At 40.7% G+C, this 27,321-nt stretch overlaps 1 protein-coding gene across 7 annotated transcripts in view; it reads right to left on the minus strand.

The window, feature by feature from the left end:
* Positions 1 to 27,321, minus strand: part of SIPA1L1 (signal induced proliferation associated 1 like 1) — a 186,746-nt gene that overhangs the window by 123,700 nt on the left and 35,725 nt on the right. For all 7 annotated transcript variants that reach the window (XM_060095913.1, XM_060095912.1, XM_060095911.1 and 4 more), the window contains exon 2: positions 11,535 to 13,335. In XM_060095913.1, the coding sequence (XP_059951896.1) occupies positions 11,535 to 13,032 (1,498 nt within the window). In that variant the 5' untranslated portion in view covers positions 13,033 to 13,335. The remainder of the gene's footprint in view (positions 1 to 11,534; positions 13,336 to 27,321) is intronic.

Below are 27,321 nucleotides of genomic sequence, written 5' to 3' on the forward strand. Positions count from 1 at the left end.
TTAGCTGTACACGTGACTTTGATGCCAATAGAAATCATAGACATTTTCATATCATGTTACAGTTGTTGAAGACATATCAAAATATCAATTATGCTCATCACAACTTTGAAATTATGGTAGTTATCAGATCTGATGCTGGATCTTTTTGTTAATGCAATAAGAAGCATCTATATAGTATGTCACAAAATTTTTAACACTCTTACAATTGTATTTTAATATGCTTGGCTTGCTTTGTACGTTTATTTTATGCACTTAAAAACATTATTCTAAGGAGAGTCCATAGATTTCACCAAACTGCCAAAGGGGTCAATGGGGAAAAACAAACAAACAAACAATCAAAAGACACTTAGGAAGATCTAATGTAAGAATGATTTATAATAAGAAACTGGAACGCCTGAATATAGAACAGCTGGAAAACTTTAAATAAATGATGGCATAGCCAATTATGGAACCATGAAAAAAATACATAAACTATATTTAGTGATCCTTATTTTACTTAAAAAATGAATATGTATTAAAAAAGATGAGAAATAAAATCAGTAGTAATCACATGATTAATTTGCTATAGTTGCTAATTTTTCTGTAATGAAAATATGTGACTTTTACAATAGGAAGATTTTTAAAAGTATAAAAAATGTATTTGGTTTGCAAATGGTCAAAGAGTTTAAAAAGCATAGTTTACAAGGTTGCATATTAATGTAACTCTTTAAGTTTAATGTTAGTTACAAATGCCAGCTCAGAAAAAAAAAAATTTAACATCCAAATGAAAGAAATTATAATGAAACACCTGTCTCTAACTCAATGTCTTTATATTTAAAAAAATCTTTTGTATCTCCTTACTAGGGATATTGCAGGAAGATGTCTGTGTAAAATGCTTCTGAAGGGTTTGAAAGGAAGTCCCTCAGAAACAGAAATTCAGTCAAGGCCAAAGTCACTGCCGCTCATGAGGGTGAAGCCCATGCAATGTGTCTCAAAAACTCAGCACAGCCCACACACTTGTGTCGATATGGGTTGCTGAGGTTGCTTCTGCTGATGCTTCTACATCACTGAATGCTTCTACTTGACTCGAATGCAGTTAGAGAGGTCTCTCCTCTTGCTGCCCTGAAGTTCAGATGCATGACCTCCCCATACACAGCAGGGAGCTCCAAGAGAAGATAAGCAAACGAGGTGGTACAATAAAGCAAGTATGTTTGGAGCACCTAATTTTGGTGGCTCACTGGTGTCTGAAGTTAATAATGAGGTGTGCATTTGAAAAATGGGTGGCAGGATTTATTATATGTTAACTTGTACTGAAATAACAGACCTAAAGGGCCTTATGTCCTCGAAACTGCAAAACAAAGAGCACAGAAATTCTCTGGGTATAGGAATTAGTAAGCGTGGCATTCGCCTTGATGCATGTTGACACACAAAGTTGAGAAAGTATTCCCATTTTCATGTGGATGGTTCATGTCAGCTGCTGTTATGGACTGTACCTGAAGGTTTTTGTGTTTTACGTTTTATCTTGACTGCTTTTGGACTTACAGAGAAGTTGCAAATATAGTACAAAGAATTTCAATCCATGTATCCTTAACCCAGTCTTCCCCAATGTTAACATCTTATGTAACTACATATAGCACAGTCGGCATTAATCAGAATCGGTAAATTAACATTTACTAAAGATCTTACTCAAATTTCACTAGTTTTTCCACTATGTCCTTTTTCGTTCTGAAATCTCATTCATTATCCCATGTTGTACTTAATTGTTATTATTTCTCCTTAGTCTCCTGCAGTCTGTTACAGTTCCTCAGTCTGTAACAGTCTTTCATGACCATGACACCTTTGAACAGTATTTATCGCTCAGTTTGGGTTTGTCTGGTGGTTTCACATGCTTGGACTAATGTTATGCATTTTGCGCAAGAGAACCACAGAAATGATGTAACCTCAGTGCATCATTTCATGGAGTTCATAACAGAGACCTGATTCATTCCATTAAGGTGGCACGTGACAGGTTTCTTCCCTGAAAAGTTACTGTTTTTCTCCTCGTGGTTTACAAGTATCTTTGGGGAGATACTTTGAGATTATGTAAATCCTGCTTCTTCTCCTGTTTCTCCTCAAACTGTCATTCACTGACTTTAGCATCCATCATTTGTGTCTAAGAAGGTTTACAATAGTAAAAATCAGTCTCCATAATTGTGTTTTGGGTCTATGGGGATCGACTGGTGGTCTTGGTTAATTTCCACAAACCACCATGACCACACACAGACTTATCTGTGGTCTCATTTCCTGAAAAGAGAGGAAAAGGAACTGTAACATATTATTTGGTGTCCAGAGTATAACACAAGGTCATGGACACAGTGGGCCCTCCCTGCCTCTACCTGATGCTATAAATATAAGATACACTGGCTCCTCAACGCAATAAATTTTATACTTTGCATCAGGACAAACATTCATTCAGTTGTGAAACGTTTGCTGAGCCTGCCTAATCTGTGGTCCTTGCCTTCAAGGAGTGCTTAGACTGGTTATGAACCAGGGCGCCATAGAAAGCCCTGGGCAGAAACCAGGGCATAGGGTGACTTGGAACAGTGGTGGGAAGGCACTTGCACCTTTGGGAAGGAGCAGGTTACTCAGAATCCCAGGAGACACAGGGAGAACAACCTACTCTGATGCACGGGCGGGAGGAAAGGCAGGAGGGGAGCACAATAAAGCCCTCCCAACTCCGGCGCCCATGTGGGTTTCTATCTGCACCAGGCTCACTACCCTCTCAGTCTACACACTCCTCCCTGTTAGGGGGTCTCACTACTTTTCCAGTGCTAGCCCTCACTTCCCCCATGTAATGTGAGGCCAGCTAGGGAAAAAGACCCACAGCACTGCAGGGGAAGCCTGCCACTTACACCAATCCTCCTTGGCCTTTGTTCATAAATGTGGCAAAGATTACTGGACAACTAAGGAAAACCAACAGCATGAAAGACAAACAGAAAATTCAACTCAGAAGATACAGATCACTTAAGGGAAAGAAATTAGAAAAAAAATTATTTGCTTTTGTTCTTCCTCTGAGCACTGTAGCTGGCACAGAGTGGATGTTTAATAAACATTATGTCATGAACAAATAAATGTATGAATGTGCAGGTGTTAATTTTTAAAACTACTTAAAAATATGAAGGGCACTCAATAGTAAATAGGATAATAAATTTTTGAGTAAGAAAAGATTTAGAAACGTATAAAAACTGCTATATATAAATAGGTAAACAACAAGTACCTACTGTAGAGCACAGGGAACTATACTCAATATCTTGTAGTAACCTATAATGGAAAAGAATCTGAAAAAGTATCAATCTTTCTATATGTATGTATAAATGAATCATTTTGCTGTACACCTGAAACTAACACAACATTGTAAATGAACTATACTTCAATTTAAAAAAAAAGAAAAAAAGGAAAAGATAGAGAAGATTACAAATCAAACTATTAGAATTAGGAGAGGGATTACTTTCTCCAACTCTGCATTATTAATTTTCACAGTAAGCACTGTTTGATTTGTTTACTGTCTGCTTCCCTCTACCAGAATGTAAGCTCATGAAGGTGCTCCGTTTTACTTCTCACTCCAAGTGTCCAAAATCATGCCGAGCATGATGAAGGCACTCATGCACCTGTGGCAGCCACAGAGGCACAACACTTAACATCTCCCCTTCCAGAAAGGGCTCACAACCCATTCAGCCACAAGAAATGCAATTAGCTGAAAGTCTCTGGCTGTAGCATCTTTGGATCTTCTACAGTTTTCCAGCCCAGCCACACTCTTCTTGGGCAGCCCCAGGACTGAGTATGCCAGGGGTGACAGGTCCTGGCTGTTACTGCCCAACAAATGACTTCTCTAATGCTCTTATTCGTTCCATGGCGTTGGCTGAGACTTTGTCAGATGTGCACGGGAGGCTGAGGCTCCCCCTGCCCACTTTTGCTTCTTTTCCTTTTTACTTTCATGGTGTCAGACCTGCACTGTGGACTGAAGGCCTTCCCTGCTAAATTCTGCTTCCTCTGCCCTCTTCTTTCATAGGCATTACCCCCAGGTCCCTAACAAACCACTTGCACGCCTATACTGTTTCAACACCTGCTTCTCAGAGGACTTGACCGATAATGTATTTGTTACATGATTAAATCATAAATGCAATCATGTAAAATGTAAATTGCTATGTGATTAGACTGTATTTGGCAAAGACAAGAAACTGCATTTTGAGTAGGACGGACTAGAGATGGAGAGACTAAGACAATGGCCAAGAATTGGGGCAAGAGGTAATGCAGGCTTGAAGTGACAGAACTGGGATTGGGACACAGAGAACAGAAGTTAGGAGCAATTCGAAGGCAGACTCAAGAGGCCTTCCCAACTGATTGGAGGTTGAGAACAATGAAGTGAGGCAACAAAGAGGCTTTGGTGTTTCAAATCCAAGTGACTGATAATAATGGTGGCATTTACAGCACAAGGGCAAGGATGTGGGAGGCTTGTTCAGGGAGAAAAATGAAGTCAAAATTTGTGTCCCAGGGTTTGAGGTGCCAACTAGATAACCAACCAGGTGGAAGCAGGTAATGGAGAGTGAGAAATATAGCTAGAACTGAAGACACAGCCTGGGAACAGAGGTCTTTTATTTGGATATAAATGTATACTAATTACCTTTTCTAAAAAGAATTTTTTGAGGTCATTCTTTATAAAGGAAATATGTAAGTTGTGCTAATGAAACAGAAATTGGAAAATAAAAGACAAAAGTGGAAACAAATATGTTGTTAATGAAGGTTATACAACTGGAGCATCAAATTTGCTTCTGGGAGTTGAGGTAAAAGAGGAGATACAGTATAAATAAATAAATGAATAAATGGATAGATAGATAGATAGATAAATAAATAAATAATAATCAATCAATCAATCAAACAAACAAATAAAACACACCTGTCATTATAAAGGCAGGCATTTGGTAGCTACCAGGAAACAATTCCTGGCATCAAGTTCTAAAGTAAATACCTCACGTGGAACTTCCTTAAGGGCTGAAGGATGACTAAATGGCCAATGTCTCCATCATCAGTTTTATTGCAAAAGCACATCCTGTTTCTATATGATTGGATCTTTACAAGATGACTTTGAGTAAAGTCAAGTGTTTGAGCAAATGTGGCCTTGGGCCGGTCTAGCTTGATTTTAAAAACAAAATAGAGAGGAGCAGTTGAGGCACATGCCCTTTTAACCAGCTTTCACAAACCTCTGCACGGAGATGGCTCAGGTAATATGAAATCCCAAACGCCTCACAGATCAGAGTTCAGATGATCAGTGATGGGACTCGAGAGATCACAGCCAAAAAAGGAGAGGATGCTTGTTTTCCAAAGAGCAGACATGCAAACCTCCCTACTGAATGGCCTTCTTGCTACCAGAAACCCTGAACAGGTAAAGAGGCAACAGCAAAACACTCCTAGGTGAGTTTCTCAAGAAGTTATTTAGTGCCCCAGATCTCCCTGAAAAGGGTTAAATAACTAGAGAGCTACCTGCGAACAAATTAAATACAGTTGATATGCTCTCAAGAGAAAAATAAAAGACAAGGGCATTAAGACAATAAGTTACTATACATGTATAAAATCTTTCCCTATTAGTTTTGGCAGAAATAAACTGTTCAGTTCAAGAGCACAACATGGTTCTGGAGAGCAGACATGCTGACTCTGGAGTTTACCACGTCCTTGAAATACGATTGTCCACAAAAAACTAACCACAGAATAGCTATCCTTAAAGGACTCTGAGCTATAAGGCATCCCATAGTACTTTCCTCAAGCTTAATGTTGCTATACTTACAGAAGAATTAAACAAACAAAATAAGCCAGGGCTTTACAAGTTTAGCTGTATGATGTTCTCTGATGTTCTATATGTACCCTACGATAATCCACTAAAACTTACGATAGGTACTTAATGATGCTCATTTAACAAACTGAACTAGCAGAATAGCTCCTGATAACACAACTGGAGAATATATCAGAGCACTAACAGCCGTCACTCCAAGTACAAGTGAAGTTCAGTGCATATATTCTAAAGAAATGTTAAAGACAGCTGATAAGAAGAGGGTGAGAGGTAAATACAGAAAATTGGACATTGCGAGACCAACTGAAATCCAACTTGTTTGTGTCCTCAAACTGATAATCCTGGAGCCCAGCGGACTGCTGAACCTGACTTTTGTGGGTGTGGGTGTGTGGGTACACTCATGTATGGTGGGGTAGGGCGGGGTGGAGGTGTAGGAGGAGGAAGGTAAACCGGAAAAGAACAATCAAATCTGGTGGTTCAAAGTTATCAGAAGAATAATCAGGTGCAGGGCATTAGTGTTTCTTCTTTTCAGGAGTGGGAAAATATTCGCAGATGAGCTTCAGAACAGATAATGGCAGCTGCTCCTGGCCACTGGGCAGGGGGAAGAGGCCCTTTCCTATCACAGCATCTTCAATAACTTGACTTTGAGAGTGACACTCTGTCTGGCATCAGATAAGCCTATCAACACTTTTTTTTTTTTTTTTTTTGCGGTACGCGGGCCTCTCACTGTTGTGGCCTCTCCCGTTGCGGAGCACAGGCTCTGGACATGCAGGCTCAGCGGCCATGGCTCACGGGCCTAGCCGCTCTGCGGCATGTGGGATCTTCCCGGACCAGGGCACGAACCCGTGTCCCCTCCATCGGCAGGCAGACTCTCAATCTCTGCACCACCAGGGAAGCCCTATCAACACTTTTGATCAATGGAGCAATAAACACCACTGCCAAGACAACCCATGGGCTCCTCTCTTTTCCATTAGTGCATCCTTCTGAATGGGACTCAGCGAGGACGTGCCTCAGACACTTAGGCTCAGTGCAAAACCAAAAAAGCCCTGTACTGCTACTTTAATCGTGGTGACTATCTAAGTAAAAACTAAACACAAAATATATATGTACTCAAAGGGAGATGACCAGATTAATTCTGATGCTATCCTACTGCCTACTTTGTGCCTAAAAAGGATGTTGTTGTATCACTTGGACTTATCACAATGACAACTCTGCGTTGGGGTCTTAGGAGCATTATGTGAGGGGGTCTGCATAAAGCACAAAGTAATAACACAATACATGTTAGCTACATTATTACTGCCATTTAATCCTAGGTGAGTCTCAATAAAAGCACCACACACATTGGCAAAACAGCAAAGAGAAGTGGGCAGGAGGAAGGACCAGAAAGAACACTGATGGTGTGTTGCTTTTTTCAATAAATGCAAACAGTGGGATTCCTCCACTGGGCCAACATCTTTCCAGCAACGGACTTGACTTATGTGATAGAGGCAAATATCCTCTCAGGTCTAAATTTGCAAAATAACGATGTTCATAAAAACAATGTAATATTAAAAAGTGATGGCAGCTTCATCAGCCTAATACAATTAAATTTTACATATAATGTCAACAATATAATCTTCAGTAAAGTGAATATTTCCCCCCCAGAGACTTAGCCACAGTGAAGTCAGGAATTCATTAAATGGCAGAATGGAAAATATCTGGTGATGAAGAGATTGTAGTAACAACCAGGTCAGTAGTGCTACTCTATGTTGCTGGAAGATAAATTACATCTGACATTGACGTGCTCCTTCAACAAGATGACTCGCTTCCAGGTTCTGATTAGGAAAAATGAGTTAGTGCACTAATTTCACTGAATCAAGTTGTATATTAAAAATCATAAGACAGAATTACTTGTCTAACTCTATTTTATACTGTGATGAAAAGTACAGATACCATTTATATATGGAATCTAAAATATGACACAAATGAACTTATCTATGAAACAGAAAGAGACTCACAGACAGAGAACAGACTTGTGGTTGCCAAGAGGAAAGGGGAATGGGGGAGGAATGGAATGGGTGTTTGGGATTAGCAGATGCAAACTACTGTATGTAGAATGGATAAACAACAGGGTCCTACTGTATGGCACAGGGAACTATATTCAATATCCTGTGATAAACCATAATGGAAAAGAATATGAAAAAGAATGCATATATATGTATAACTGAATCACACTGCTGTACAGCAGAAATTAAATACAACATTGTAAATAAACTATCCTTCAAGAAAATAAAATTTAAGAAAGGTTTAGATACTATATAAATTTTTTAATACACAGTTATACTTTAGGCGTGTTAATTTCAGCTTCAAGTGATGTCATTCAGAGCCATAATTTGTTGTATCTTATCATATTGTGACAAATGACCTGCCTAATTTGAAAATTCTAAGTTGTATAGCCTAAGAAAACACAGCAGGCGCTCTCTGATATTGCGTTGCCTTCCACTGGACCAGCTTCATGTATTAATACTGCTCTGTGTCCCCTCTGTAAACCACAATGATAAATGCCCAATGGCACTAGCAGGCAATCTGCAGTGCCACACACACTTTCTCCTCCCACCAGTTGGGACTCCGTGCTGACAAAGAATCGGCTGTGTCTTCCCAAACCTGTTTATGCCAGTTGACTTGTTATTATAATTATGAAATTTAATTAAATATTATGAAAGCTGATGGAATATGAGTACAAGAGATAAATCTTGTTTCTATTAAAAACTAAACTGAAGGCTTTGGAAAGACTTCATAACAGCAATCACTAAAGGAAAGCTGTTGGATTAGATGTGGGCGAAACCTATAAAAAATGAGAAAAAATTCTGAAACCTCAGATTCTGTAAGATTCAGATTGCTTTGCTAGTGTCTATATTTTTGCTCATATGGTTTATACTATTCACACAATGTAGAATTCAAAATAGTAGAATCACTGTCAAAGAAACGCCCTCGGCCTCTCACAAGAGTTGAGCAAATATATAGTTATTATTATAAATTTTAATGAAAATAAAATACTTTGAGGATGTATATTTCTGAAAGATTCCCTGTCTTAATGATTTTTTTTCAGTTAACTTGTTCCAATTATGTTAGCTAAGAGGGTATTTTCTATGGCTTAAATTAGAAACTACTTTCAATTAACTGCTCTTAAATTTATGAAGTGTTATGATCTAAGCTGGATTACTCTGGAATATAGGTGTTCAAATTTTTATTCCTTACTTTTGAAAGACAAAGTACACTGAGCATAATTTTACCAGGTTTAAAGATAAAAATATACTCCTTCCCTTTAGTCTAATATAATAGAGAGCAAGGCAAAGCAGTCAAGAACATGACTCTGGTCAGCCACCCCAAAGGTGAAATCCTGGCTCCAATATTACTAGCTTCGTGACAGCTTAACAGCTTAAAACCAGCCACTTACACCCCAGTTTTCTCATCTGGAAAATGCCATCGATAACAATACCTATACCCCAGTGGGCATGGAGAGGGTGAAATGAGAAAACGCATGTCATACCAAATGCTAAGTTCCTGGTGCACAGTAAGTACTCAAACTGTTCATCATGAATGTGATCACATTGCCTAACAGGAAAAGAGCCAACTACTACATAAATAAAGACTGTAAGTAACATGTTCTTTCTCATGTTGGAGTGTCAGTTCTTTAGCAAGATGGTCTCACCTATAGACAGCTCACAAACACCTGTGGAAAACTTCCCCAGGTACAGCAAAACAGGGCTTTTCAGCTAGGGGCAATTTTACTTCCTAGAGGACATATGGCAATGACTGGAGACTTTTTCGGTCATCACAACTGGGGACACCTACTGGCATCTGGGGTGTAGAGGGCAGGGACACTGCTAAACAACTTACATCCTGCAACGCATATGACACATCCCCCCAAACAAAGAATTATCTGGCCCCAAATGCCAAGATGGCAAGGTCGAGAAACCCTGTAGCCCAACGGGCAGAATGAGAGAGAAGTGATTTCTAAAATCTGAACTCCAGAAGGTTATGCTGAGAAAATAAAGATGGCTTACAAGTGAATTGGGGATTTTCATTATCATATTGGTTTCAGGACCTATGCCATAGATGTTTAAGAGACATGGATACTGAACACCAAGACAAGATTCTTTTGGTCAATAAACTCTCATGAATGGGGCTGACCATGTAATAACCTTACAATAAATTTTATTTTAAAGTGAGCACTGTCATAAAGCTAGAGTACCAGAATGAAGTACTAGAAATGAAACTTCATTCAGAAGAATAAATCTCAAAAGGACTTAAGCAGGACTCAAAACCCCCAAACAGTAGGTGGGAAAACAAAAACTGCTCTAGTAGCTTGCATATAGGGGGCCTCTCACTTGGGCTCAATGCAGAAATTACGGAGCTAGCTAGTGGACCATAGGTGTATGTCCTTCCCCGGCAAGCATCCTGTTTCCTAGCTTGGGTGTTTGCGTGACAAACTCATTCTTCAATTAATAATGCTGCTCAAAAACACTATTAGAGGGCTTCCCTGGTGGCGCAGTGGTTGAGAGTCCGCCTGCCGATGCAGGGGACACGGGTTCGCGCCCCGGTCCGGGAGGATCCCACATGCCGCGGAGCGGCTGGGCCCGTGAGCCATGGCCGCTGAGCCTGCGCGTCCGGAGCCTGTGCTCCGCAACGGGAGAGGCCACAGCAGTGAGAGGCCCGCGTACCGCAAAAACAAACAAACAAACAAACAAACAAAAAAAACACTATTAGAAAGCTCTTAAGAGTTCATTTAAACTACTTTTCAATGAATCACAAAGTTTTCTTACAAGCATGAGATAAAACTGTATACAAATACAGTTCACATACAGTACAATCCAACAATATAGGTATATATTTTCCCCCATACAAAATGGAAAAGGAAGTCATCAACATGTTAACAGTACTTCTCACTCCAGTGACTTTTTTTTTTTTTTTTTTTTTTCTTTTGCTGTACGCGGGCCTCTCACTGCTGTGGCCTCTCCCGCTGCGGAGCACAGGCTCCGGACACACAGGCCCCGCGGCCATGGCTCGCGGGCCCAGCCGCTCCGCGGCATGTGGGATCCTCCGGGATCGGGGCACGAACCCGTGTCCCCTGCATCGGCAGGCGGACTCTCAACCACTGCGCCACCAGGGAGGCCCTCCAGTGACTTTTATACTCAAATCTAGAAGACCTAGGTTTGATTCCTGGCTCTGACACTTTGGTCAAATAACAAAATTAATTCTCACTAAAATTCCTGTGAAATGAATAGGAATGTATTATAATTCCCATTCACTGATGAGAACATTGAGGCAGAAAAGAAATGGTCCCGTACTAACTGTAAAAGTGCTAAATAAATGAAAAACAGCATTAAGATTGCTTTAGTAACCCTTAAAAAAAAAAAGCTGTATTTATAATATTTTTAACTTTTTTATCCCTAAAGGTGAAACAGCAAGTCTTCTGCACAAAGATTACACTTTCATGCATTAAATCAAAGGTTCTAAAAAAATTAATATTTCATAAGCTAGTCAATACAAGATATTTAATGGATCTAAAAGGAGGAAGTAACTCAAAAATGCAAAAGGAAATACACTGCAGCAAATAACTATTTAACCCTTTCACCATCAGAAGGCATTCATGCAAACCTTACATCACGCTGCTTAAAAATCCTAATAGACAGTACTCTTTTTCAGAAAGTATGGCAAAAGAAAATTAAAATAATAAAAGATCTCTACTCACCCTTCTGATAGAAAAACTTCCTGTAATAGTATGCGCCGAGATCCACGTGTTCCACGATGTATCTTTTCACTCGATCCAGGTGCAACACCAAGTTTTCCTTGGGCACTTCAAGTACTGCCACTCCTGCGTTTGTACAATGGGAGCTGAGGGTTGACTCAAAGGAGGCACTTTCACATCCACTAAAGGAACCAGAATTTGATTTGGACAGGCTGATTTTCCTTTCCCCTTCTCCACCGATCTCATTCCGAAAATACGGACAGCTCATTACAAGTTCATTGCTTTTATCATCTCCCTGGTCCATGCTGAGGCTTCCTTTGGAGTTCAGGTCCTCTGTGCTGCCCATCGGGGAGCTAAAACTGGCCGAGTGGGACAAAGGCCCCGAGACCAAGGATGCCACCGCAGCTGCCGAAGCCCCTGTGGTGGTGTTTCTCCTCTTAATTACACTGTGCCTGTTCATAACCGCCTCGTTCAAGTCAAATAATATACTCTGGACGTCGTAGTGGGCAAAGCACTTTGGGCACGTCCAGGGCCTGACGGAGTCTTCCGATCGATTATCTTCAAGATCCGACGATTTCCCAAGTTCTTCACCTTTGGTATTGCGTAATTTACGGAAAATGGACGAGTCTCCGGTTTCAGACTTGGAACGCCGCTTGAGTGGTTTTTCCCTTTCCTTAAAGAGCCTGAGGTTCTCTCTCTGTGAGATGGGCCCGTCTATGACATCCAAGGAGAAACCAGAGCCCTTGCCCCCACCAGTGATGAGAAAGTCACTGAGCTTGGTCGGAGTGGGACCTCGATCAGACTTGTCGTCTTTGTAGCCCTTTAACAAGTCAAAGAAGCTGTCTCCGGACGTTCCCTGCTTATCGATTGAAGATGTGCTACCGTATTCCCTGTGCAGTGATGGCCCCGTCTTGTAGGTGGGCGAGATACATTCATCAAAGCTATCCACGTCAAGTTCACTTATGGTGATGTCGCTGTTGCTGCGCTGCCGTATCCGGCGCAGAGCTTTCCTGGGGGAGCTGGGGTAGGCTTCAGGCATGAGAAATCTGGAGTCCATGCTCTCCGACGGCCTCGTCTTGTTTTTCAGTGTGTTCTGTATGCTTTTTAACATGGCTGAGTCACTGGAATTGAGGCTTACAGAACTTCCCTGACTCACAGGACTGCTTTTGGAGGACATGCTCTCAAGGCAACTTGAGGTTTCTATTTCCTGGCTTGAACGGCTAGATTCTTTTACATTTTCCTTTCTTGGGGGCCAATCCGCAATCCTTGCCCGAACCCCCATCTTTGGGACTCCAGGGGTCGAGGTTATATGATGAGAACCTTCACTTCGGGGGGGGCCTACAGGAGCCATGACTGATGACCCTAAGCTGCCGTTTTGGGACCTGAAGCGTCGCATGTAGAAGTCGTCCGTGTGGACTTTGGGGGTGCCATCTGTGCCCACAACAGACGCCCTTTCAGTGGCAACCGGCCTTTCAGTCTGAGACCGTTTCAAGCTGGTCATGATGTAAAAGCAATCAGACTTAAATCCCTGCAGAAAGGACCATCATACCTAAGTTTTAAATGTGCACTTCCCTTTTGGAGAATGGCTTCCAGAAAATACATCAGTTGCATGAGATCTTAATCTTTTTCAATTAAAAGGTTAAACAATGCCTTATTTTCAAGCCTCTGAAAATCCAGACCTTCACAACGTTAGAATCCACAGGAGTTCCTCTGCGTCACTTTGATAGACGGCTTTCTTTCAGAAAAAAACTGAATGGAACTTGTATCTCTGGGACTCTGTGATTGCCATAATCCCATGCTTTCTCTAAAAGAGAGAAGGACAATTGGAATTAGCATTTGATAAATACATCTAAAAATAAACATGCAATTGCCAAAACCAGACACATGCAAATAAAAGACTCACTAATGGATTGTGGCTCACAGTTCACAACCCATCTTTTGAGTAAAGCAGGCTTGAAAGGAAGGAAGAAAGTGAAAGCATTTAATAATATCCATCATTTAAACTATTTATATTTTAAAAGACTATTAACACTCCAGATTAATTGAACTGTTTCATATCACTATGAAGGGGGGTGAGGGATCTCGTTCCAGGATATCAAGGCTCCTAGCCAAAGTAAAGACCACGTACAGACTCCAATGACCTCTAATAATGTAGAATTATCATGAACCACTGTGCTGAGCAGAAGAAGTTCAAGGCATAACCAACAGAGTTCGATAATTAGAGCAACGTACAGTTTTTTAACAAGACTAAAAATTGAAAAGTTATGTTACTGAATATGTCACAACACTTTTTAACCTCTTCTGTATTTCAAAATCCAAACTTGTTTTTTTGTTTCTTTACAAAGGCTTTCTTTACAGAGTTGGCAAGAGCAAATACAATAGAAAATAAACAGGGTTTTCCCGGAGCCATTCTACCCATTAGCACGCGTCTATATTTCCCTCTACTTTATTACTTATGCCAAAGAGGAGTATTTCAGAATGCATCCAGCATTTTTCACCACCTCTTCCCAAGCTCTGAGATCCATCTACCCTTAAAGCTAGAAACATTTCGCTCATTAGCAAAATGCCTTCATTTCTTTACACCCTGCAACCCACCCCACCCTTTGGCACTAATTTATGAAGACAGCAGAAACCAAATGCTGCTGTGGACAGACCTTTCCATATCCCCCAGCCGGCCACAGAGACCTGCTAACATCCTTCCAGGTGGCAGGTGAAGAAAACCAACTTCCTCAGGCGCACGTCAATCAGGAGGAGAGAGGCACAAATTCTGAGCACAAAATCCTGCATGGTTGCGTTCGTCATGAAAATAAAGGCAGAGCACCCTTTTCCAAGGTTCCACAAATTACACAAGAGGTGGCCTTTAAATTCCTGCCAAATGCATGTCTGGAAAGATGCTGCTGAACCAGCACTGCGCTGCCGGGGCCGCATTGTCTACAAATCACGGCTGACATCCAGGCCGACCCGCGCTCGCTGCGCTCCGCTCCCCGGCAACAAGCACTTACTTCCACGATAATTAAGCATCTCGCTAGTCGGCTTCCTGCCTCCCAGGCAGCCGCTTTAATTTCTCCTGCGCTATGCAGCATCATTTTAGAAGACTCGCTGCTATTTAAAGGCTGGAACATTTAGGGGTGTTTCAAAACGTACGGCCGCCTGCAGAATGCAGGGCCAGCTGAACTCCAGCCGGGCTCACACGGGCTGCTCAGACCAGCCTGGCCCAGAAACGCCAATTGTTTTCCCTCTCGCTCCTCTTCACCATGTTTTGTGAAAGGGATAATGGTTTTGCACAGCTACCCATTAAACCTGGCTTTTGAGCTTTCTAGATACTTCTATCGTCAGATTGCTATGATTTGACTTTACATCTGGGAACTGTCCAGGCTCCTTTTGAACTGTAAACCTTCAAGTGGAATAATGTGCTAACTGCTGAATCTGAAGGCAGCCCATGTGGCCACAGCCAAGGTTCAAGAAGTGTTCTTTATAAAATGGAAGGAAACTGGGCAACTGAAGCAAGATGCAAAAGAAACACTAGCCCATTTCAAAAAAAAAAAAAAAAATTGACAACCCCAAACCACAATTTATGAGCTATTTTGTAACAAACTAGGGAAAAAGAAGCTGTTTATTTCAGTGAAATAGCTTTCAAAGAAAGAATACACTGACATACAAAATAATTCTCAATAGATTCTTATGAAAATCAGATGTTTGCAATGCTTCTCACAAGCTCACAGAAATGCAAATAAATCACCTACCATTCCCAGAACGGACATTCTCTAAAAGGCCAATGCACCAATCCCACTGGGGTAAAAACTCTTTCTTTCCACATTTCCTTTCCCTTAGAATAGAGTTCACTGCAGGACTGTCTTTTTTAGGATATGTGAAGTTATATCCATTGTAGGAGGAAACTGAAGGCCAGCACCAAAATACAGTAAGTAGCACTGACTTGAAAAATCTCCACTCTTGGTCGTCACTACTATAGGACACCTTTTCAGAACCATCTCATATGCTTCCTGTGTTTTTTAATGGGTTTTAAAAAATCTTATACAATATAACTGTATTTCTTTGTAATTGAAAAGAAATGCCAAGACTCCTATTACATCTTGATTATAATAACAACTCAATGTTACCTTTTAATTTCAAAATATAGACGGGCACATAGGGGAGAGAGTACCCACAGTTTAATGACCTGTAAAAGCCGAGGAGGTTCAAGATGGACAGCTAAGTTAAATAACAGATTTTCTTTTCTTGTCATGAGGACCTTTTCTCCTTTTCTCTTCCCTTCCTCTTTCCCATCCTTATTTATAGCAACAAACCCCTTTAACATCAGACATGGAGTAGCATCTATACAAACATATATGCTTTGCATTTATTCAAGTACTAGTTGAAAATAAAGATGCCATCCATGTGTGTAATATGATGACACATCAATAACACCTAAAACCTATTCCTCCGGGTTGATGCAAAGAGCAAACATATGCTGACAGTTATTAGCAATTCTCCTGATTATCAGCAAACCTGCCTAAGCATCATTAAATATGGTAAAAAACAACAGAAGAGCAATACTAATTTACAGCATGTCACCTCCATCTGTTGAAAGAGTAAACTATTTAAGAAATATCCTTGTTATATGTTTAATTTTACAGCTCTAGGTACTATTTGAGTCCATGGTAGATCCACTTACCTAGAATACCAATACCAGTCTAGTTCTGTGAGGTCCTGGAAACTATCAGAAAAGGAGAAGATGTGTTCAACGTCTAGTAGATGAAAGTCCTTCCATCACTCAAGGTCTATCACCAGGTAACCTATCAGCATTTTCTGATAACACCATTCTTCCAGAAGAAGTACCTCCCCCTCTCCTCTAAATCACCCTGAGCCTTTCTGCATTCTCTTCTGAACACAGACCACACACTTGGTGCTAGGGATATTTGGGGAAACAGTCCCTCCCTCTAAGGGAAGCTACAGGTGTAAAAACAGTCCCTGTCATCCTGGCTCACTGAGACATTTACATTCTTGACCTCTCTCCCTCATTCCTGAAACTCTGTCTTCTCTAGGTCTCCATGATGAACACATTGTCCTTAATTTCTGGTGCCTCTTTCTTTTGGCTCATTCCTCAGAATCACTGGTGGGCTCCATTCAAAAGCTAGTGATTCCAGGGTGGGTATGCTTGGCTTACTTCTCTTACCGGTCTTCAGAGTTTTGGAAGGGGCTGTAAAGGGTATCAGCATTAGGATGCATTTGAGCACTGAGTGCATTAGGATGAGATCGCAGGCCTGGGTACACTGTAGTAAAAATATTAACTCTGGACAGCAGGGTGTTGACCTTCATTGGATCAGCTGCCTGTGCAACTGAATGAAGCAGAATAATGAAATTACTTCGGGAGATATCTGCATGGTAGCCACTACTGTCTGGTGATGTCATAGGTACCCACAGCTTTAAATATTATCTCTATGCAGTTACCTCCAAATTTCTTCTCATGACCCTCTCCCCTAAACTCCAGATAAAATATATGCACGTGCTTATTTGATATCTTCCCTTTTTATCTATTTTCAACAATGAATTAACTAACAAGCAGAAAAAATGGGAAAATAAAAATTTTCCAAGAAATAAAATGGGTGATAAGGAAGTGAGAACAATAAATAATTGAAGGAACCAAACGAAAGGAACGACACGGGAAACTTACTCTGTGCCAAGGGCGTAAAGAATAGTTTAAAGGTTACACACGAAGACGTGGGAAGGAAAGAAAAAACCAACAACAACTTACAGTTCCTGCCTTGAAATAATCTGCAATACGATGTTACATTTACTGAAAAGATGTAGCATTCCTCATCAATTACTTCCATATTCCAAAATGGGATATTGTTAGATTCCTTAACTGGTACAGCCTCAAATACAGGGCCAACTCTCAATGCTTCCAGGAAACAGAAGGAATTTTGATGATGAATAACTATACAAATACCCCGAGATTCCACAGATATACAACAACAGTATTTATGAAAATGTCAATGTAAATAGTTTATGAAGTTGTATACACAGACTTATAATACCCATAAATATTCTTGCTTTGGATTCTAAAAGGAAACTTTATTTTAAAACAGAAATATCACACCACAGTGCTTGAACATTAGATTAGCTAAGATAACCGAATAAGGCCAACAATTCTCTTTACATCCCTTCTCGGCTTTCCTGAATTTCACTCACATTACATAAAAGTAACATCTCAGATAGAAGGGACGTCTCACTCTTTCAAGTTAGCCTTGAAACACATACAAACGACTCCGTGCAATGTCCTGGATAATTTAAGCTTTATGAATCAGCACATAACTTTTTAGACTGGACTTTCCCCTTTCTTTCATTTCCGTTCTATCCCTTCAACAAAAAGCAGGAAGGATTGGGAAGAGAGGAGTTGAGAAATCTAGTTCCTGCTCTCCGAATGTTCACTATCTAAAAAAGACAGTACTGATGGAGACAAAGTAGATTCAGATAACTTGCCCTGGATTTACCAAAGTGAAAAAAGAAGTTATGGATACAAAACATACATAACAGGATAAAGTTACATTTGAGTTTAGAGATAAGAAAGCAATTTAAAATGTGCTTGTTTGGAGATGTCCCTGGTGGTCCAGCGGTAAAGAATCCGCCTTCCAACACAGGGGATGCTGGTTCGATCCCTGGTGGGAGAACTAACATCTAACATGCCACGAGGCAACTAAGCCCACTCACCACAACTACTGAGCTCGCGCACCTCAATGAGAAAGCCCACACACTCTGGAGCCTGCACGCCACAGCCAGAGAGAGAAAACCTGCACACTACAACTACTGAGAAGCCCAAGCACAACAAGTAGAGAAACCCGAGCGCCGCAACAAAGAGAACGCGCACCATAACGAAAAGATCCTGCCTGCCTCAACGAAGATCCCATGTGCCGCAACTAAGACCTGACGCAGCCAAAAAAAAAAAAAAAAAGGAAAATAAATAAATTAAATAAATATTTTTTTTAAAAGTGCTTGTTTGGACAGAGTGAGGACCAAAAGACATAATAACATTTGCCTCCCACCCACCCTCCAAACTAAAAACGTTCAACGAAGAAAGTTCCATTTCAAAGGCCTAGTAAGGCTTGAAGATACTTTGCATAGTTGCGGGTGAAGGAAACAACATGAAAATTTGGCAATGAGCTTGATGGCAGAAGTGGGGTGACAAAATTAAAAACGTATGGAGCAAGATACATGGTAGAATTACTGATGGGTACGGAAACGATTCCATAGCTGGCAAAGTAAAGGAGAATAGAATAAATTCAAACACTTATATATATATATATATTTTAAAGCAGGGTAAAAGGTAATAAGTAGAAGGTAACAGTGAACCAGGATTATTAGGGGAAAAATAGTGTTTGAGGTGCAGCAAATGAACACGTTCAACGAAAAGAAATCAGAGCTCACCAACTAACTCATCAGGAGCATGGAGTTTCCACGGTCAGCACCCAGGATATCAAGAGAGCAGACTAGATCCACAAAGGTAGTGAGTGTTTTGAAAAATACTAATTTGTATAATAATATTCATTTAAAATCCATTAAAAAGTTATTCATCAATCCTGCAAACTGTGATCTAGTACTGATCATCCTATTACCAAATAGGACCTGGGGAAGGGCACGTGAGAAATGGATGTCAGGGGAGACAACCAATAAATGTCTACTATACAGGGGGAAAGGCTGGCTTATCAACTTTCCCTGAATTGTGCTTCAAATCCAAGTTATTAATTCATAAGAAAGGGCTCCATAAGTAAATAAGGCAGGGACACACTATCACCTCCGTTACGACATGATAATACATGTTAGTATATTAAGGCTCCATGAAATCTACAGTTAAAAAAAAAACAAGAAAAACAAAAACCCAACACTTACTATTAAACTAAGATATCTCTTAACTGATTTGACCATGAACTAACTTTAAAAAAAAAAAAAACAACAACATTTTTATACACTGCATCCTATTGAATGTAACTGGGCACAAACAGCCCCAGTTTCAGAAGAATTCAGGATACAAACAAAATTGTATATACATTATAAATTTAGCTATGCTTTTTAAAGTTATGTAAAGATATATAAACAAGCCAAAGGAAGCTCACCAAAGGATTTATAATGCTTGCTGTTACATAGTTAGATTATGAATAATTTTTTTCTTTCTTTTTGGTATTTGTCTATATTATTTATTTTCTAAAATGAGCACTATAACTTTTATAATCAGAAGAAAAAACTTAGGAGAAGAAAAAGAAACATCATCCTGTCACTAAAAAAATAAAATAAAATATGATCTGGGTATGTAGTATGATTTTGAATACTAATTATTAAAGACTGCACCATGTTAAACCTCCAACCACTCAAATCACCGAACAAGTCAAAATTCAACAGATATCAGGTCCTTCCAATAAGATGATCTTATGCTAAATCCCCTATTAAAACGTAATCAAAGAGGACTACATAAAGTATAGATTACTAAAGATTGTAAGATTAGCAGTATTTACAGTATTTGAATAATTACTCCATACAGATGATTAACACAATGGCTTATATTTCCTCATTCCTTCGTATTTAATATTGCTTTTTTAATATTTAATATTGCCACACCCAAGAGTCTCCATTTCACCCTTTCACAAGGTTGCAGTGACATGGGCAGTCAGGTGAGGCTGCCTAAACGAAGCACAGACTGAGTCATCATCACTCCCTGCCCTTTCCTGGAACACATCTACTTTCCGATGTACTTGTACTTCTCACCTTTTGTCCTCACAACCCTCCTTCTGCAGAGATTCGGGCTAAATTGGAAGAAGGTCACCATTTGGACTGCAGACCAACACTCTGGAGAGCATTACAACAGTGCTATGAGGTATCGATGGATCAAGGAACTGAAACTGTATATTTAACCCGGAAAGGAAGAATCTAGTAGTATTGACTTTCTCTGAGGGCAGGAAGGAAAGAGATGGTCTGAACTGTATTAAGTCAGATTTAAACTATACAAGCCATGAAAAATTGCCTTTGATCCACACATGATGAACCACAGCTGAGAATCTGCATCACTAAGGACAGCTTTTCAGGCTGCCAGCATGGGCTATTCGAGCACTGTTCAATGCTTTGCACTGAGCTAGTCACTATCAGAGGGGGAGGCAAAGAAGGAACATTTCCACTCTCAAGTTCCTAAAATCTAACTGGAAGAGGAAAAGAGGAGTGTAGGAAACCAGAGGGTTCAGTAAGACAGAACAACTGGCTTTGTCAAAGACATCATGGGGCTTCCCTGGTGGAGCAGTGGTTGAGAGTCCGCCTGCTGATGCAGGGGACGCGGGTTCATGGCCCGGTCCGGGAGGATCACACATGCCGCAGAGCAGCTGGGCCCGTGAGCCATGGCCGCTGAGCCTGTGCGTCCGGAGCCTGTGCTCCGCAACGGGAGAGGCCACAACAGTGAGAGGCCCACGTACCATACACACACACACACACAAAAGACATCATGGTTTTCTCATTTGAGTATTTATATTCCAAAAAGAATTTAAGAAAGGGCACTTTGAGGCATATTTAACTTTGGCTTAGGAAAAGAGTAGAAAGCCACATCAGTAAGAACAACAGGTGAACAGAAAGTTCCTTCTACACGACACTCTAATATCCTAAACGTTATTAATCACGATTGATATCAACAGTAACCATATTTCATATAGCAGCTTTTAAAATACCACCCAAGAACCAAGAGCTTAAAAGGAAAAAATTTAAACATAAAATCATTCCACATTGCCTTAGTGTTTCCTTAAATACAGATTGCAGATGGGTTATTTGCCTGTTTCACTGTACTCTTATTTCTGAGGATAAACGCTCTCCCCACAGAGCTCGGAGAACGCGGGACTCTGCCATGCTTCCCACTCTCTGACCCTGCGCATCCTCTCACAAGCACCCTGGGAGGCGAGCATCTCCCCTTTGGAGAGGTAAGCACACTGTGTCTGACAAAGCGCTCACTGTGTGGAGGGCTCTCTCTCAATAAATATTGGGAGAGCAGTTAGAGGATTTATGGCAGAAGACCTATTTAGAAAATACATTATAAAAGAAAAAAGGCCTCCATTTGTCGTCTGAAGCCCAATCCAGACATGAATCTCTACACCCAGTGGGGAAAAATATTGATAATTAACTTCCTTAAAATGCTGCAGTGGTTGGGCCTCCCTGGTGGCGCAAGTGGTTGAGAGTCCGCCTGCCGATGCAGGGGATGCGGGTTCGTGCCCCGGTCTGGGAGGATCCCATATGCCGCGGAGCGGCTGGGCCCGTGAGCCATGGCCGCTGAGCCTGCGCGTCCGGAGCCTGCGCGTCCGGAGCCTGTGCTCCGCAACGGGGGAGGCCACAACAATGAGAGGCCCGCATACCGCAAAAAAAAAAAAAAAAAAAAAAAAAAAAAAAAAAAAAAAATGCTGCAGTGGTCATGTCACTTGTCTTTCATGAAACTTCAGAGGCCCCTCAATTGTAACCCCATTATTGTGTGGCTTAGGCCTGGAGCTCAGAATTAAGTGGCACCCACCCCCTAAAAGCCCTCCTTCTTCCTGTAACAGCAGGGAACAGTCTGCCCTCCACAAACCAGCACCTTTTCCTAAGGCTCCACAATGACTGAACCGGAATTGAGGGTGTCCCTCTTGACCGTACATTCAGAATTTTAAAACTGTGAGTTATTAGAATGAATACCTTCTCTGATCCCTTCATTTTCCACATGGGGTGTCTCAGGGCCACCGTAAGTCCACCAAGGCTAAACAGCCGGGGATGAGCCCACATGTGAAGCCAGACTTCCTCATTCCCTGACTCCTACCCTGTCTGCTTCACCAGGCTGTCCTTCAAGAACATGCTTTTTCAACAATCTGCTGCCACCAGCTGTCACTACAGTCTGAGCATCCATCTGTACCACCTACTGTGCACGAACTACCTCGGTTACTCCCCACATCAATCTGCAGGCAGGTATCATCCACCGCAGTTCGTATTAAGACCCTGCCACTCAGAAAAGACTGGGTCACTACTGGGTCTGATCCCTAAGCCATGTTCCTGGCACCAGAGTACCCACCCTCCATAAAATGCCTCTCCTTCTCCTACTTTCTGAAATTAACTCTACACATGGTTGGGCCTTTCCTCCTCAATTAGATTTTAGGTTCTGGAGGACAGAGATCCATCCAATCCTTACTCTCAAAAGCACCTAAGCTCAGTATCCTTGAAATGGAATCCTTTGCAACAAAAGCCATGTGGTCCCAGCTAAGATGAAGTAGAAATTAACTGATACATTAATAGAATTTATATTGTAATCTAAAAAGTAATTATGGTTATCTCATAAAAACTGTGTTGAGGGAGACGTCAAAAAAAAGTTGCCATCACTGAAACTTAATATAGATTTCAGCTTCATTGTTTTCTCTTAAGGAGTCTTCACAACAGTCATGAATGAAAAAAATAAGAGCGGTTTGACCCTCCTCTCTTCAATCCACTCATCATCAAAGTACATGAAAAATAGCCATAATAATGAGAAAATCTCTTAAAAGAGCAACAAGAAGTGAATCAGAACTGGATAAGGCACCATCACATGAGATAACTAATGCACAATAGAATCTGCTGTTAAGAATCCTAGCAAAGTAAATAAACACATTCACAGGAAGAGGGAAGGAGGGGTGGTTAGTACAGCACAGGTGGCAGAGACAACAGAAAACAGAAATTAAAAATCACTGCCATCAAATTAATAATGGTCAAAATAATTTTTATCTTTTACCCTCAAATATTTTTTCTCCCATACAAAGTCTCCACTTTGCTGCCCCCTTTTTCAGTTGTTTTTAAAAAATGAATACGCTTTGTTAAAAAAAAACTGAAATAGTGCTAAAAAAGTGAAAAATACATCTTTCCTTCAAGATATCCCAATCCCAACCCCAATGGTAGCCCCCCCACTGGTTCATGAATTCTTCCAGACTCTGTGCGGGGGTGGGGAGCACAAACACAATAAGACAGGCACTGAATAAGAAGGAGGGAGGGAAAGGATGCAGTGCAGGGAACAGCTCACATCTGAAGAGACTTGACTCCAGTGCTTACAGAACCAGAAAGAAAAAGAAAAGAAAGATGGAGGGTGGGTGATGAAGCATGAAACAATCTACTTATGTTCAGGAGAGGCAGGAGACCTCCCGTGCCAACCTGACATAAAGCACTTGATGAAACACTTCACAACTGACACATTTTGAATCTTTTATATACTTATCCTGGTTCTGAAAACAGGAGCCCTATACAAATGTTTCTGGCAACTTGTCAACAAAAATTAAGACAAAAGCAAATGAAAGAACTTTAAGTCAATGCACACCACAGCCCTCCAAGGTTTTTTTTTTTTTTTACTATGTAAATTTTTTACTAATTATATAAAAATTTTAGGTTTTTTAACTAATTATGTACATATACAAATATACATAAACATTATAACCTTCCAATGAAGTTATTTTTATCTATGCCTCCAAACTTAAAAACCTCTGATTTCAGGCTTCCCTGGTGGCGCAGTGGTTGAGAATCTGCCTGCCAATACACGGGGCACGGGTTCGAGCCCTGGTCTGGGAAGATCCCACATGCCGCGGAGTGACTGGGCCCGTGAGCCACAATTACTGAGCCTGCGCGTCTGGAGCCTGTGTTCTGCAACAAGAGGCCCCGCACACTGCAATGAAGAGTGGCCCCCGCTTGCCACAACTAGAGAAAGCCCTCACACAGAAACGAAGACCCAACACAGCCATAAATAAATAAATAAATAAATTTAAACTATATGGGCTTCTAAGAAGACCTCTGCTTAAAACAAACAAACAAACAAACCTCTGATTTCTAAATGAGATCTTACAAATCTATTAACTTTATCACTTAAATGTTCATTTACAAACTAGGGGGAAAAAGTTAAGTAAAATGCAAACTGACCAAGTGTTCAAAGATAAAACCTTGTGGCAGGAAGTCTTCTTTTGTTTCTTGGTCACCCTTTTCATTTTTGTGGCAAAGTGAAATAAATCCCCTAACTGAACATAGTAAGTTTGATTTTCAAATGTAGTCCTGTCTGCATTATCACTCGCTTTAAAATGTGATCACTTTGCCTATGCAGGTGTTTCTATAAAGTGCATGCAGGCAAGCACAACACTTACACTCTCTTGCTCGAAACCTCACAATAACTTCCCTCTGCTCTCAAGGCAAGAGAATTTCCCAAATGCATGATGCATCTCCCTGGTGAATAGCACAGCCTCTCTGCACTCTCTGAACCTGAAGCTCCAGTAAAAGGGAAAGGGTAACCAGCTGCAAGTACTTGAATGTACCTTGAATGCACTCTGGAGCCTTCAGGAGAAACCAGGTGGCAACTTCTGCTGAAACATAACCTCACACAATTCTCTTCCCTCCTTCTCTGTGCTTAGTCCTACCTGTCCCTCTTTCTACTGAACTCTTTCTTTTCCTTCAAGACTGCATTTGGGTACTGCCTCTTCCAGGAAGTTGTCCACACTCCGCCCCATCCCCTGACACGTTACCTTTTTTACAGCATCCATTGAGAGGACTGCAGGTAATTTGTGGTGATTAAAAAACAAGAGAGGGATTCTCCACTTTCAAGAAATTGATTTCACTTTGCATTATTACCTTCTAACACCAGCTCTGCTGGGAATAAAAAGCGAGGGACTGTCAGTTTGAAGTTTTCTGACAAAATAACTGATTTTGAAAATTTTTTGATGAAACTTTCGTTAAAATAGGTTTAAAAGAAAGGATACGTTGGAGTAAAAAGAAAAAAAAATGTTTCAACAGAGCACAAAAGCAAGAAAAAGCCTAACTAGTGCTACAACAATCATGAGTATAATAAGCAACAAAAGACATACAAATAAAAACAACACTGCATCATTTTATACCTATTTGGAAAAATTCTAGGGATGCCAGTCCTCCCACTGTTAATGGTGCCACAGTTAAAACAGACATCCTTGTGTTGGTAGAAGCAATGGAAACTGGTAGAACCGTTTCAGGAAAAAAAAAAGGGTGGGTAAACCAGAAAATATTCATACTGTTGGGCTCCGTATTCTCTCTTTCAACATTTGCAAATGGATGGCTGTCCAGCAGCAGAAGGGATTTTCCTCTGCTGAGCCCCAGGACTCCTCCTCACACTTCCACCAGCCCTCTCTAATCATTGTTCCTTCAGCAAGCACCATGAATTTCCCATTCCTGTGAGCTATGGGCATCCACTCTTTCTCTTACAGTCCCTAACACTCCTCCCACATTCTTAGTCCCCAAAAGCCAACCATAAAGCACATCTTGATTTTTTTTTTTTTTTGCGGTACGCGGGCCTCTCACTGTTGTGGCCTCTCCCGTTGCGGAGCACAGGCTCCAGATGCGCAGGCTCAGCGGCCATTGCTCATGGGCCCAGCCATTCCGCGGCATGTAGGGATCTTCCCGGACCGGGGCACGAACCCGTGTCCCCTGCATCAGCAGGCGGACTCTCAACCACTGCGCCACCAGGGAAGCCTGAACATCTTGATTTTTTAAAGTCTCCGGATACACCACCCACTAAGCCACAAGTGTTTCAGGCCAGGGACTGCACCTTATTTAACGTTATGATCCTTAGCCTTTAATAGAGAATGTCAACTACATCTGAACAGGAAAACAAGTGGTACAAGAAACATTGAGAAGTGATTTTAACCATCTGTAAGAAGGAAAACCTGTGGTACAAAGATACTCACTACTCTGCTATTTATTTAGCTTTTCACTTTTTTTTTTTTTTTTACCAAAGTAATGCACTCGTTAAAGCAAACAGTACTTCAGGCATTTAAGGAAAAAACAAAACCAAACAGTAGTGCTTTATTTCATCTTCTCTATTCCCAGGAGCAATCACTTTCAATTCATAGCACTGTTTCCTCCAGTATTTCCATGTTCCTAAATAACATGCTTATGTGCTATTTCTTGATTTATCAATCTTAGATATTCTCTGTTGAAGTTCTGTTTTGGAAGATGAGAAGTAAGCATGCTTCCAGTAAGTGTCTCCCCACTTTCCTTGCCCTATTTTATGTAACTATGCATGGATAGATGTATATGTGTATGTCACAGTTATATCACATATATACATCAGGATTTATATTACTATGGCTATATTTACTCAGTTGCTTATTTTTATTTTTCCTGGAGTTAATAACTGCTTTTTTTCAATTGCTTAGTTTCTATATACCTAACCTTAATTCTTTCTGAATTCAACAAGAGAAGCAAACAAACAAACAAACAAAAACACTTTTCTCATTCCTGTTTCTCACATGGTCAAAAGTAACAGGTGCCCATTCCACTTGTCTCTCCTGGAGACTTCTCTCCATCTTCATGCTCCAATCCAGTCCTGCTGATCTCCAGGTCTACTGCACAGGCACCTCCAGAAAGACATCATCACCATCATCATCCTGACATTTCCTTCCCTCCTCTCCTGGGATGAATTCCATGCTTCCCAGATCTCATTATCTTTCTCTTTCTTAGTTTATTCCCTCATTTTAATGGACCACTATCCTCATTCAGCAACTGCCTAAGAAAAGTACCTAGGTGTTAAAGTTTTGAGGCTTGGCACATCTAGCCTTAATCTGACTGATGGTTTGGCTGGGTATAAAACTCTAGATAGTACGACATTTACCATTAGAATTTTTAAGGTATTATTTCATTATCTTCTAGCTTCTACTGTTGGAATTGAAAGGTCCAATGATATTCTGATTCCTGATCTTTTATACAAGTTCTTTTCCAGTAATTTTTTAGGATCATCTTTTCAATACTGGAGTGGCCTCTGTGTGAGTCTTTTTAT

The sequence above is a fragment of the Mesoplodon densirostris genome, chromosome 4 (assembly GCF_025265405.1).
Source record: "Mesoplodon densirostris isolate mMesDen1 chromosome 4, mMesDen1 primary haplotype, whole genome shotgun sequence".
Classification (NCBI taxonomy): Eukaryota; Metazoa; Chordata; class Mammalia; order Artiodactyla; family Ziphiidae; genus Mesoplodon; species Mesoplodon densirostris.